Source organism: Gymnoscopelus braueri, assembly GCF_963280865.1.
Source record: "Gymnoscopelus braueri genome assembly, chromosome: 15".
Classification (NCBI taxonomy): domain Eukaryota; kingdom Metazoa; phylum Chordata; class Actinopteri; order Myctophiformes; family Myctophidae; genus Gymnoscopelus; species Gymnoscopelus braueri.
In genome coordinates, this window is record NC_137620.1 from 36,613,141 (window position 1) to 36,625,247 (window position 12,107).

The 12,107-nt window shown below is 41.0% G+C and overlaps 1 protein-coding gene across 3 annotated transcripts in view; it reads left to right on the plus strand.

The window, feature by feature from the left end:
* LOC308102481 (protein NLRC3-like) overlaps nucleotides 1-12,107 on the plus strand; it is a 79,000-nt gene that overhangs the window by 56,142 nt on the left and 10,751 nt on the right. The window contains exons 2-6 of one of the 3 annotated variants that reach the window (XM_080452226.1): nucleotides 2,020-2,097; nucleotides 4,268-4,381; nucleotides 6,300-6,413; nucleotides 8,897-9,066; nucleotides 10,069-11,623. In XM_080452226.1, the coding sequence (XP_080308352.1) occupies nucleotides 2,030-2,097; nucleotides 4,268-4,381; nucleotides 6,300-6,413; nucleotides 8,897-9,066; nucleotides 10,069-11,623 (2,021 nt within the window). In that variant the 5' untranslated portion in view covers nucleotides 2,020-2,029. Of the gene's footprint in view, nucleotides 1-1,932; nucleotides 2,098-4,267; nucleotides 4,382-6,299; nucleotides 6,414-8,896; nucleotides 9,067-10,068; nucleotides 11,624-12,107 lie in introns of those variants that run through there. The other 2 variants (XM_080452225.1, XM_080452224.1) reach the window with 2 other exon arrangements.

Below are 12,107 nucleotides of genomic sequence, written 5' to 3' on the forward strand. Positions count from 1 at the left end.
AATAGGGCTGAAGTGGTCTTGTATAAATATAAAAATCTTTTGCTTGTAGATCGGCTATTTTCAAATTTCCAAAGTTTAAATAGGGCTGAAGTGGTCTTGTAATTATAATCAAAAATATACAAAGTAACAAGTAACTAGTATAATATCTGCCTCTGAAATGTAGTGGAGTAGTACTTAGTTACTTTCCACCACTGTATACGTGTATTTTTCAAAATGCATAGTACAGTAATTGATCACATGTACTTAGTTACTTTCCACCACTGTATAAATGTCTTTTTCGAAATGCATGTATGTCTTTCATAAAACATTAAATGCGATGCTCTTACTTTGAAGGCAACCGGAAACCTTATATTTGCTAGCTCAGAAACCGGATGTGTTATATTTGCTACCGGAACGGAGCTAAAGAACTGTAGGCTACATTGCCAGACATGACCGTCTGGTGGAAGATCAGAGAATTACAGGAAAGGACAACAAAAATGTATAAACACAGCACTGTAAAACTAGACTGCTTTGATCACAACCACGCTCGTAGCGTACCTGCTAATGTTGACTGGGCAAAGCAGAATCTGAAATGGGTGGGATGGGTGGGGTGGGTGCCCCCCCCGAGTGGGCCCCCCCGTTTGGGTCCCCCCCCCCCGTTTGTCAATAGACCAATTATTTGTTTAACAACATTGAAACTGGACGCACAGCAGGTGATTGTTTGACGCAATCAATTCTCAACCTGTTGTTTTGGTGTGCGCTGGTTTTCCCCTCTTGTGTGTTGGCTTAGGCTTGTGAGGCGTGTCCTAGCGAGACCTGATAGAATGGGTTTCATTGCGCGCATTCTGGTTGCGCGCATACTGGTTCTTATCAGTGTGACGTCGTCTGTTAAGGGGTCGATTCACAGGCGGCCATTTGATTTGTATATGGACAATTGTTTTAGATCAAAACCTATGAAATACCAGCCTTTGGTGGAACGTATTATGGCCTTGTTATAACTGTCAACTTATTGTCCTGGTGTTTGGGAGTCTGGGCCACGTTCACAAACTTGTGCTCCATGGCCTGTAATTGGAAGGATTGCAAAAGACAAATGCAAAAAAGTTGGCTAAATACTGTTCTGTCTCAGCTATGGGCAGTCTGTCTACTGTGTCTATCTGGAGAAGACGATGTTTAATTAATCCTTGAGATGCTAGGGGGGGGGGGGGAGAAAAAAAAAAACATCTGTCAAATTTCTGTTAATATAGTATCATCATAATGTGTTATCTTTTTTCCTCTATGAGTTAATAAGCATGCGCAGCAGTTGTATCTGGTTTGACCTTAGTGTAACTTTCTCCTTATCAGTGTTTGGATCTATTATGTATTGCGCTTTTTGTGCAGATCCAAAAGAAATAATTCCTGTGTGTGTGTGTGTGTGTGTGTGTGTGTGTGTGTGTGTGTGTGTGTGTGTGTGTGTGTGTGTGTGTGTGTGTGTGTGTGTGTGTGTGTGTGTGTATATATATATATATATATATATATATATATATATATATGCGCGCGGCGTCTAGTGTTTTCACAGGAAGAGTGGGCAGTGGGCACCTACACACTGTAGGCAGTAGGCACCTCAACGTTAAATTGGCTATTTCTTCCAAAATCTAACAAAAACTAAAGAATACATTTATACTTTGGAAAGCAGACCTAGGCTCATTCCAAAGTAACAGGAGTGACTGTGAATAGTCAAAGGGCCTGGTTTAAATACCAAATCTAGTCCAGCATTAATGAATCAAAAAATATTTCTGGTTTCACTCATATATGTATATGTTTCTAATGTAATCATTTACCATGACTATCCTACATTAGTTATTAAATCCATAACTGATGGAGGTTATTAAGCCTGGATAAGTTGAGGTGGGGGTTATTCGTGGTATCATTCCTCTGGTTTCAGTGGAGAAAAAAAACATATTTTCGCTACCCAAATAAATAGTATGAATGAATTAATAATCAGACTCTGGTGTTCTGTTCTATTCATATAAAATGATATATGTCTGTCTGTTTCCTCTGTAGAACTCCAGACATGGACAAAACGGTTCCTGCCACGTTGTCTCCTGATGCAATCATGCCCTCTGGTGGACAGCCAATGAGGTAATTTTGTCTTCCCTCTTTCCTATTCTGTCTCTCCACACTGTCTGCCTCTCAGCTTCCTGCGGTTTGTCTCTCCTACATTGTCTCCCTCTCAGCTTTACTACTGTCTGTCTCTCCTACACTGTCTCCCTCTCAGCTTTACTACAGTCTGACTATCTCTACTAACATTATTAACAATACAGTGTTTCCATAGCAAGAATTGTGAGCCACCTTGACTGAGACTTGTATAGTATTTAACTTGAGTTGGATATAGTGGCTATAATGATTAACTACAGAAGTAGAGGAGGGTTAAACTCATAATGTGTAACTTTTTCAATTAAATAATAGTTTATTTTTAATATAATCTTTCACTGGTATATTTGTTTAAAAAAAACATTCCACATAATGGGTTTTTTGACAACTTCTCTAAACACTATGACAAACTATTTTTTGGGTGGGCCAAAATGACGTCAATCACTTCAATGCTCTAATTAAATGTTCTCACAACATTACAGTTGGCACAGTAAACCGGAAATGTATTTGTGTATTTTATAATTAGTAAATCATGAATGCCATTTCTGACTTTTTGTTACGTTCCAAAATATCTAGGACACCAATGTTAATGTAGGACACCAATGTTACACTGTATGACTTTAAAGAATGAAGCAGCAATGTCCACACCATGTTTGCTTCCATTGTCATTTTAAATTGTAAGTCAGAGTATCAGACTACATGAACAATAGTAGGGTATTTCACCAGCACTGGTCGCCGGCTCGATAACGGAACATTTGTTAGAAGTAAAAACACTTTTACTGCCTCTTTTAATGAGCTGAATCCTGGCTCTGATCGACCTGTTGATGTAAGTAGCCTGATATCAAATAGAGCAGAGATACTTAATCAAAATGAAAGATCAACTGTTACTCTGTGCTTGTTTGTGCATGTGTGCTTGTCAGACACCAGACATATTTGCAAAAATTGCCATGACCAAATATATCTTTCACGTTAAATGTGGATTGTGTGTAACGCTCGCCTATTGTAACAAGACAGGGACTTTAAAGACGGGGAGCAAGACTCTGTCTACATACCCACTTGGATCTGTGCGGTCTCACTGCGCTCCTCGCATGAATAGACAAGAGCTCTGTGAGGAAAGACCAGGGTTCATATGTATCACACTTTGTGCAGTCTGCATGAAATGGATGCTTACACATTGTACATTCCTCCTTATCGATGTTTTTCATCAGATGTATGAAAAGACAAATACTCCTGTTTATGATCAGGTGGCGGGTAAATCATTGTTGTTGAATTATGCACTTATGAACGAGAAAACCCCCACAATTACTCAATACCCTACACATTTCCAAGTATAAGTTCATATAAATGTAGTGTAAATGTTGGAGGCAATGGCTGTGACAACAATGGTAAAGAAACATAACTTTACAGACTGAATTCAATTCATTACCTGAGGAGGTAGGAAACCTAAAGCAATATTATTTGACAGTGTAGTAGTGACAGGAATGTGTGCAGTTATGGCCTGCTCTCAAAGTGCCGGCCCAAAATAAATTTGTATGAATGTATGAAAGCGCTTGTTCATTTGTTATAATAGACAACCAAAGATGGTATGATGTTTATCTAGGATTATTACACTGCTTGGTTGAATGCTTGATTCTGATCAATCGCTGAATTCAGTGGTCTGTTATTTCTTAATAATGATCGCTGAACTCAATAACAAGCCACTGCCTAATCAAAGGCTCAGAGCACCTGGCTCATATCAATCTGCTCTGCTGCTTGATTTCGAGCCGTACCCAACATGGTAGCCATGTAAACAAACACACATTGTCATTAACAGCTAAACTTTTTTTTTTGAAAACATTTGAAGCGAGAAATGGACAATTCAGTAAACGAATATTGATTATATTTTATCAACACTTCCTGTTGTTTTCCGAGGCGACCATGTTGCACTGGACGCACCTGGCATAAATTAATGGATTACTTTCATTAACCCTTAAGGGTGATGAAGACCCCTCCGCTACATGTCAGGTTCTAATCACCCTGGGGTTTATTTCTTAATAATGACCTAGCTCTCCATTGATTATCCCTTGTGTAGCTGTGGATTCCACATGGATTGTATGGGTTCATAAAATTTTTACCAAATGGCATTCATCCTCTCTTTCTATGGGCTCCTTTCTACCAGGGTTGATCAGCAGAGACCAGAATCTCCTGCACCTAGTTGTGTCTCCATGACGAGTGATAGGTCCATGGATTACCCTTTTAACTTCAAAGCTGGACAACACTCTACTGAAGAAAGGTTTGAATTGACAGGACAGATGATTGAAACAGTACCATTGGTCAAGCATCCATTGAACATGACTTTAAAATAGTGACCTCACTAGCTTTACTGTCTCTGTCTCCCCCATCTACCTCTCAGATTTCCTACTGTCTGACTGTCTCTCCTAAACTTATTTACAATACAGGATTTCCATAGCAAGAACTGTGAAAATTCTTTGACTGAGAAATCCCTGCAAAAATATGTCATTAATGTATTTCATATGAGTTGGATATAATGATAAACTACAGACATAGAGGAGGGATTAAGAATGGACTGTAGTATCCACACCATGTTTTCTTCCATTGTCCTTTTAAACTGAATGTCAGTCTGTTTATCTCACTAGTTGAGCAATAGAAGAGGGTTCTTCAAGTACCGGGCACTAGCAGAACATTTGATAGCAGGAAAAAAAAAAAAAGCTATTGAGCTGCATCTTGACACTGACCGTCCTGTTCATATAATGAGCCTTGTATCCAACATAGCAGAGCTACATTTCCAAAATGACCAAATATATTTTTCAATTTCATTATGGGGTACATTTAAATGTGAATGCCGTGTAACACACAACCTATTTTAACAGGACACTATTTTTAAGACGGAAGCAAAACTCTGCATGCATACTCACTTGGTCTCATTGCGCTCCTCCTATGAATAGACGGTGCTCTGCAAGAAAATAGGGAGGGTCGTGACTCGTAACAAAAATGAACTTCCTGTATTAGTTGTTTTGTTGAACTTTATGCACTGTGTGTAAGTGCGTGCGCACTTGTGTGTGTGTGTTCACCTTAGTGAGGGGGATGCTTTCCAGTTACCTCACAAGAACAAACTGCACCCACAGTAACTTAAAGGTTTCATGACATTCAGATTTACAAAACATTAAAAGTCTTTATCATGGTCCTTCAAACGTGTATTAAAATGTTTTAAGTGAGCGAAAGGGCCTACTCTGTGTGGAATTTGCATGCCCTCCCCGTGTCTACTAGGGTAGTTAATACCCTCACAAAAACATGTAGTAATCCTGGTCGCTATACCGCCTCCCCCATGACAGCCGGGGCGCCTGATGGAGGGGAAAGGAACCGGTTGGAATATCCTTCCACACGCTACGTCCTACCGGGAAACCCCCCCCTGTCAGGTGACAAGAAGGTCAGTTGGCTCTCATGCATTGAAGGAGGCATGAGCTCGGCTCTGGGCTCCCTAGGCTGGCGGGGGGAGTGTAGCGCCAAGGATCACTTAGATAATTGGCACCGGGTGAAAAAGAGCGACAAAATCGTGGGATTAAAACAAATCTAAAAAAAAACTAAGTTTTAACTGAAAAATCCACTCCAGTGAGCCATGGCAGGTTTTTTTCTCTCTGTGTTATGAGGCCTTTTCAGCTGGAATGAAAAATTTGCCTGCGGGTGTTGCTGTTGAGGGATTTTGCCTGTCAATCATTGCCTCTGCTCCGCCCCCTCAAAGGAAAGGATAGGGGAGGGGCGGGGGCGGGATTAATGGACTATGACGTCAAAGTCCGGAGGCCAATCCCAGCAATTTTTTTGCTAATTATTCAGAAAACCCCAGACCACAGAAAATCCACTGAATGTTCAAAGTTCTGTTTTTTTGGGTGTAATTGAGGTCATAAAACAAAACAAAAAACAGGGAAAAAAATAATTTCTTTTAAGATATCTTAATTAATAGCTAAGAGTTGGACAAGGAAGTTTTAGAAATATCCTATCGTTTCTCTCCATTCTTTTCCTCAAATAACTCTACAAAGCTTTTTTTTTTCTATTCTTTTTTGGGGGGAATTTTTCATGGTAGACAACCAAAGATAGTTAATTATGATCCTCATCTAGGGGTCTGTGGATCCCACATGGATTGCATGATTCATTTAGAAATAAACTAACTAGTGTGCATCCTCTCTTTCTACCAGGGTTGACCAGCAGAGACCAGAGTCTCCTGCACCTAGTTGCGTCTCCATGACGAGTGACAGGTCCATGGATTACCCCTTTTACTTCAAAGCTGGACAACACTCTACTGAAGAAAGGTTTGAATTGACAGGACAGATGATTGAAACAGTACCATTGGTCAAGCATCCATTGAACATGACTTTAAAATGGTGACCTCACTAGCTTTACTGTCTCTGTCTTGCCCATCTCCCTCTCAGCTTTCCTACTGTCTGACTGTCTCCCCTAAAATTGTTTACAATGCAGAATTGCCATAGTAAGACCTATGCAAAAATATGTCATTAATGTATTTCATTTGAGTTGGATATAATGATAAACTACAGACGTAGAGGAGGGTTTAAGAATGGACAGTAGTATCCACACCATGTTTTCTTCCATTGTCCTTTTAAATTGAATATCAGTCTGTATATCTCACTAGTTGAGCAATAGAAGAGTGTTTCCCAAGTACCGGGCGCTAGCAGAACATTTGATAGCAGTAAACAAAAAAACAAAAAAAGCTCTTGAGCTGCATCTTGACTCTGACCGTCCTGTTCATATTATGATTCAAGCAAATTAGGTTGTAAGGGGGTTCTGACCTTGATGGGATGGGATTCTGAAGTGACGGAGGGGCACTACATGTCTCTAAGCAACAGAGTCCAGTGTTAACGGGTCAAGTCAATACCTGGGCATTGATAATTATCCACAAAAATGCTAACTTTAACAGGCATATTTAACTGTAGCGCCATCATCAGCAGGACTATATACATAGATATAACATAACAAAGATGTGGTGCTTCACCCCCAAATATAGGCCTGCAGACAAAAAAAAATGTATCTTAAATATTTACAGTAATGTCAAGCAACTCTATTAGTACCTAAAAGTAGGACATAGATATAAAGTACAGAACGAGGATTGTGGTTGCAGCACGATAATTTTCAGTACCTTGTGCACTTATCTGCACATAAAAATGTTGTTTTCGAATGCAATTATGTCTGTTAGGTATCTTTTGTATAGTCCCTTAATGGGAGACATACTTCTATGTTGTCAGACTAGTATCATGCTGTATTTGCTATTACAGCCCTGTAACTTCACAACAGCCCACATGTGGAGTGATACTAGGTTTTTCAGGTATCAGTTCTCAATAAAGCCTTTCCAACGTGTGGTATCCTTTAAAGTCAACTCAACCCTTGCATGTTTCTTCAGAGAAAGAGCATGTTTCCTCAGAGAAACACTTCCCCGAATGAAGATGTATTTTTTGACAGATGATTGTAACAGTGCCATGGGCCAAGCATCCATTGAACATTACTTTAAATAGTGGTCACCCTGATAAGGTAGTGAGATATAAGGCCTGAAACAGTTTTCTTCTCCACTCTATTCTTCTTACATAATTATACAAAGTGTACTGTATATTGTTTTTCCATTAACTGTGCATGGTTGTGCATTTGTCAGTTTAGGCAACCAAAGATAGCTTGATGTTGCATAATGGTGTTATTGCTACAGCTAAATTAGGACATGCAGTGAAGCTACATAAGTAGGGATTTAACTTCAGTAGCCACCTATACCATCTAGTACTCTGGAGATCTGCTTGAAGTTGGGCTGTGTCAGTGTCCTAAATTCTAAATATTTTTGTTTCGTCCGCAAAAAAAGGTAAACTTCTGATTGTCTTTGTGGGACTCCAGAGGTCACTGACTTCCAATTTGAAGTGCATGGCTCCGTTAACCACCACATGCTATTTCTTATTACTAAGGAAATCCTGTATCCAACCTATAACTCTGTAATAGGTCTTGAGCTGTGCTTTAAAGCTATCCACAGAGAGTGCCTGTCAAAACAACATTAAAATAGCAAAAACTTACTTCATAAGTGTATTTTTCTTTCAAGACGGCAAGTCCAGTCTTACCGTTCCACGCTCGAACGTAAGAGCACTAAAGGTCATTACACACCGGCGATTATGCGAATATACGCAAAATTCGGACTCGTTTCGAATAATTAAAATACGCTTTTTCGCTTCGCTTTTTCGCTTTTTCGCTCCGTGGAAGCTTGCATTGACTTTATAAGGTTTAAAAAAAAAACATATTATTCGCATGAAAAAAATCGCCCCCGGTGTGTAAGGAGCTTTAGGCTTCACTCTATCTTTTCCTATGAACCCGGAGTGCACGGGGCCGATACTGGTGAACGTAATCTCGGACTTCACCAGCCAATCTAGCAGGACATCATGGGGTACAAGGAATGAAAATGCCTTAGCTTTGCACAAAACAACATTAAAATAGCAAAAACTTACTTCATAAATGTATATTTTTCTTTCAAGACCGCAAGTCCAGTCTTACCGTTCCACGCTCAAGCGTAAGAGTGCTAAGGCTTCACTCTTTCTTTTCATATGAACCCGGAGTGCACGGGCTGTTACTGGTGAACGTAATCTCGGATTTCAATATAGCCCCAAATAAGTTTTTTTTTTCTGTTTAGATTGTCTTGCTTGTTTGTTTTACTATGAGCTACAGTACAGTTGATAAAGAGCATGTTTCCTTAGAGAAACACTTCCCTGGATGAACAAGGTTTTTAAAATTAAAACTATGTATGTGTTTTCAGTGATTGGCCTGCTGGGGAGCAGTCCAGGTGTCCAGTGTGTAAGGGGGATCCAGTCACAACCAACTGTGGACACAGCTTCTGCAGACAGTGCTGGAACCAGCCTGGTCCAACAGGAGACAATGTTTGTCCCAAGTGTGGTAAAAAGCCTAGAAAAGACCCCGAAGACACAGGTAATTTGTAGGCTAAAAGATAAAAAGGTGGATATAATGTGTAGGGATGTGAAAACAAAGTAGATTTTCGACTCATGCTCGTCTCGACTGAAAAAGATATAAATAGACATTTCTTTTTAATATATGTTTTAAATATATATTTTTGTAATGGCTTGTTCAAAAACATTAATATAAACGTTACTGTTTTCCAAAATAGACAGTTTGAAATGTAAAAAACTAGAGGTGCGGGCCGCTGCGCGGCCCTTCCGTCTAGGGGCTGTGTGTGTGTGTGTGTGTGTGTGTGTGTGTGTGTGTGTGTGTGTGTGTGTGTGTGTGTGTGTGTGTGTGTGTGTGTGTGTGTGTGTGTGTGTGTGTGTGTGTGTGTGTGTGTGTGTGTGTGTGTGTGTGTGTGTGTGTGTGTGTGTGTGTGTGTGTGTGTGTGTGTGTGTGCGCGCGTGCGTGCGAAAAGATCACTGATTTGACAGCCAAGATGATAGCCAAAGATATTATGCCTACTATTAGCGTTGTCGAGGGGAAAGCCAAAGGCTTCAGTGAGCTGATGGCATTTCCAGAATACACGTGCCCTGTCGCCAAACAATGACAGCGCCACGAGAGAGATCGTACCGGAACGATCGCCCCAAAACACACTCGCCCCCATTTTTTACTGAGGCTACGTGTAGGAGTACACGTTAGCGTCCGTTCCCAGGTCGCCGGATTTGGTCCAGGGCGACCGTGTTTTAGGGCGAGCATTCTTGTATTCGCTCAGGTAACTAGAATGCTCCGTAAGATGTTATAAAAGTTTATATCCAGGCCATACAAAAACAAATCGATCGGCACATCGATAAATGGCCCGACGGCACTTCGACTAGCAAAATATGAGTCGTTTAACATCCCTAATAATGTGTAGTAGTTACTTTAATTTAATGCGTCTTTTCTGTTCTATATTGAAATGTCAAAAATGATGAGCTAGTCTTTAGGGAGTGTTCAGTGTAACTGTTAATACAAAAAACGTGGTCCTTTCAGGGGAGAGGAATGTCCAGAAAGTAAAGATGACTTTCAAAAAAGAAATGAGGAAAAGATTTACCTCAACGTGTGAAGGTAACGGTGAACAAAAGAGCTTGCTGAGCAGTGTTTACTCAACGCTGTACATCACCCCGGAAGAGAGCGAGGACTCATCTGTAGAGCATGAACTCAGACAAATAGAAAAAAAGATGAGGGGGCTGCTGTTGCCTGAAATCTCCCTCAATGACATCTTCAAATCTTTACATGGCCAAGAAAACCAACACCAAAGACATGTCCTTACAAAAGGCATCGCTGGCATTGGGAAATCATTCACTGTGCAGAAGTTTGCTCTGGACTGGGCTGAAGGGAAGGCCAACAACGATATCGACTTTGTCTTCGTTCTTGCTTTCAGAGAGATCAACCTGTGCAAAAAGCCGACCAGTCTGCACAAACTCCTGATGAAATTCCACCCCGCGCTACGGGCGTTGAGTGACTCATTGGAATACACCACATCCACAGTGGCCATTGTCTTGGATGGACTCGATGAGAGTAGGCTCCCACTGCACTTCGACAACAATGAGGTAGTCACATCAGTGACCCAGGAAGCGTCAGTAGATGTGTTGTTGACCAGCCTCATCAAGGGGGCGCTGCTTCCATCTGCCCGCCTCTGGATAACGTCCCGTGTGGCAGCAGCCAATCAGATCCCTGCTCAATACTTTAACGTGGTGACGGAGATAAAAGGTTTCAATGACACACAGAAGGAAGAGTACTTCAGGAAGAAGTTTGCAGGGCACCCAGGTCTCGCTGATCATGTCATCCCCCAACTTCAGTCTTCACACAGCCTACTCATGATGTGCCACATCCCAGTCTTCTGCTGGATTTTGGCTGATTTATTCCAGGAGTGGGATGTGGGAGGAGGTGAGATGAAAGTTATCTTTGCCACCCTGACAGAGATGATGTCGCACTTCCTGCTGGTCCAGACCAAGCGGAGAAGCAGGAAATATGATCAGAAGACAGAGCGGAATAAAGAGAGGCTTCTGAAATCCCACAGAGACCTCCTCCTAGGTCTTGGAAGACTGGCATTTAAGCACCTCGAAAAGAATAGCCTCATTTTCTATGAGGAAGATTTGCAAGAATGCAAAATTGATGTCACTGAAGCATCCATCTATTCAGGATTCTGTGCCATGATTCTCAAGGAGGAGCAAGTCTTTGACCAGAAGAAAGTCTTCAGCTTTGTACACCTGACTGTTCAAGAGTTCTTTGCCGCACTCTACGTCTACGACTGCTTCATCAACAAGAACATTGAGGCACTGCACTCTTTCCTCGGGCAGGAGCAGAAGACTTGCCCGATCACTCTACTGGACCTGCTGAAGATAACCATCAACAAGGTGTTGGAGAGCAAGAACGGACAGTTAGACTTCTTCCTACGCTTCCTCCTTGGTCTCACCTGCGAGTCCAATCGTGCAGTTCTATCTGGTCTCCTGTCGATCCCGGAAGAAGAAACTAGCTCAGAAAATACCAGAAAGAAAATCCTCACCTTCCTGAAGACTCGAAGGAAGGGACTATCTCCAGACAGGTAAACCTAGATTAAGGCCTTGAACACATGTATATGGACAGATATAAATGGACATTTTCTCTGTCTGTTCAAAAAGAAAAATAATAATCCTGATGCAAAATGTAATGTAAATGCAAAAACAAATCAGCGATCAGCTATCTATTTGTTTATTTATTTTTAAGGTAGTTTTTCAGTCGTTTAAAATTTGACCACTCCGTCTTTAAAGACATCTGTAGGAACTCTCTGTACTAGCTTTAAAAAAAAAATGTGACGTTCAGAAATAGGTAAAAAATAGTCCCCCTTCCATTCTGAATGTGATCAAGTCCCGTCACAGAGGTCACATACTTTAAACCCCAGATGATGTGGACTAAGAAATATTGGGCACAGCAGATGCCTTTGAGTGCCAGAGAAGTGGTGCAGATGATGCAGCAGTGCTAAGTGAGGTGTACATTTGTAATTGGCTTTAACGGCGCTAACCAAACAAAAGACCCAGGAATATCTACCA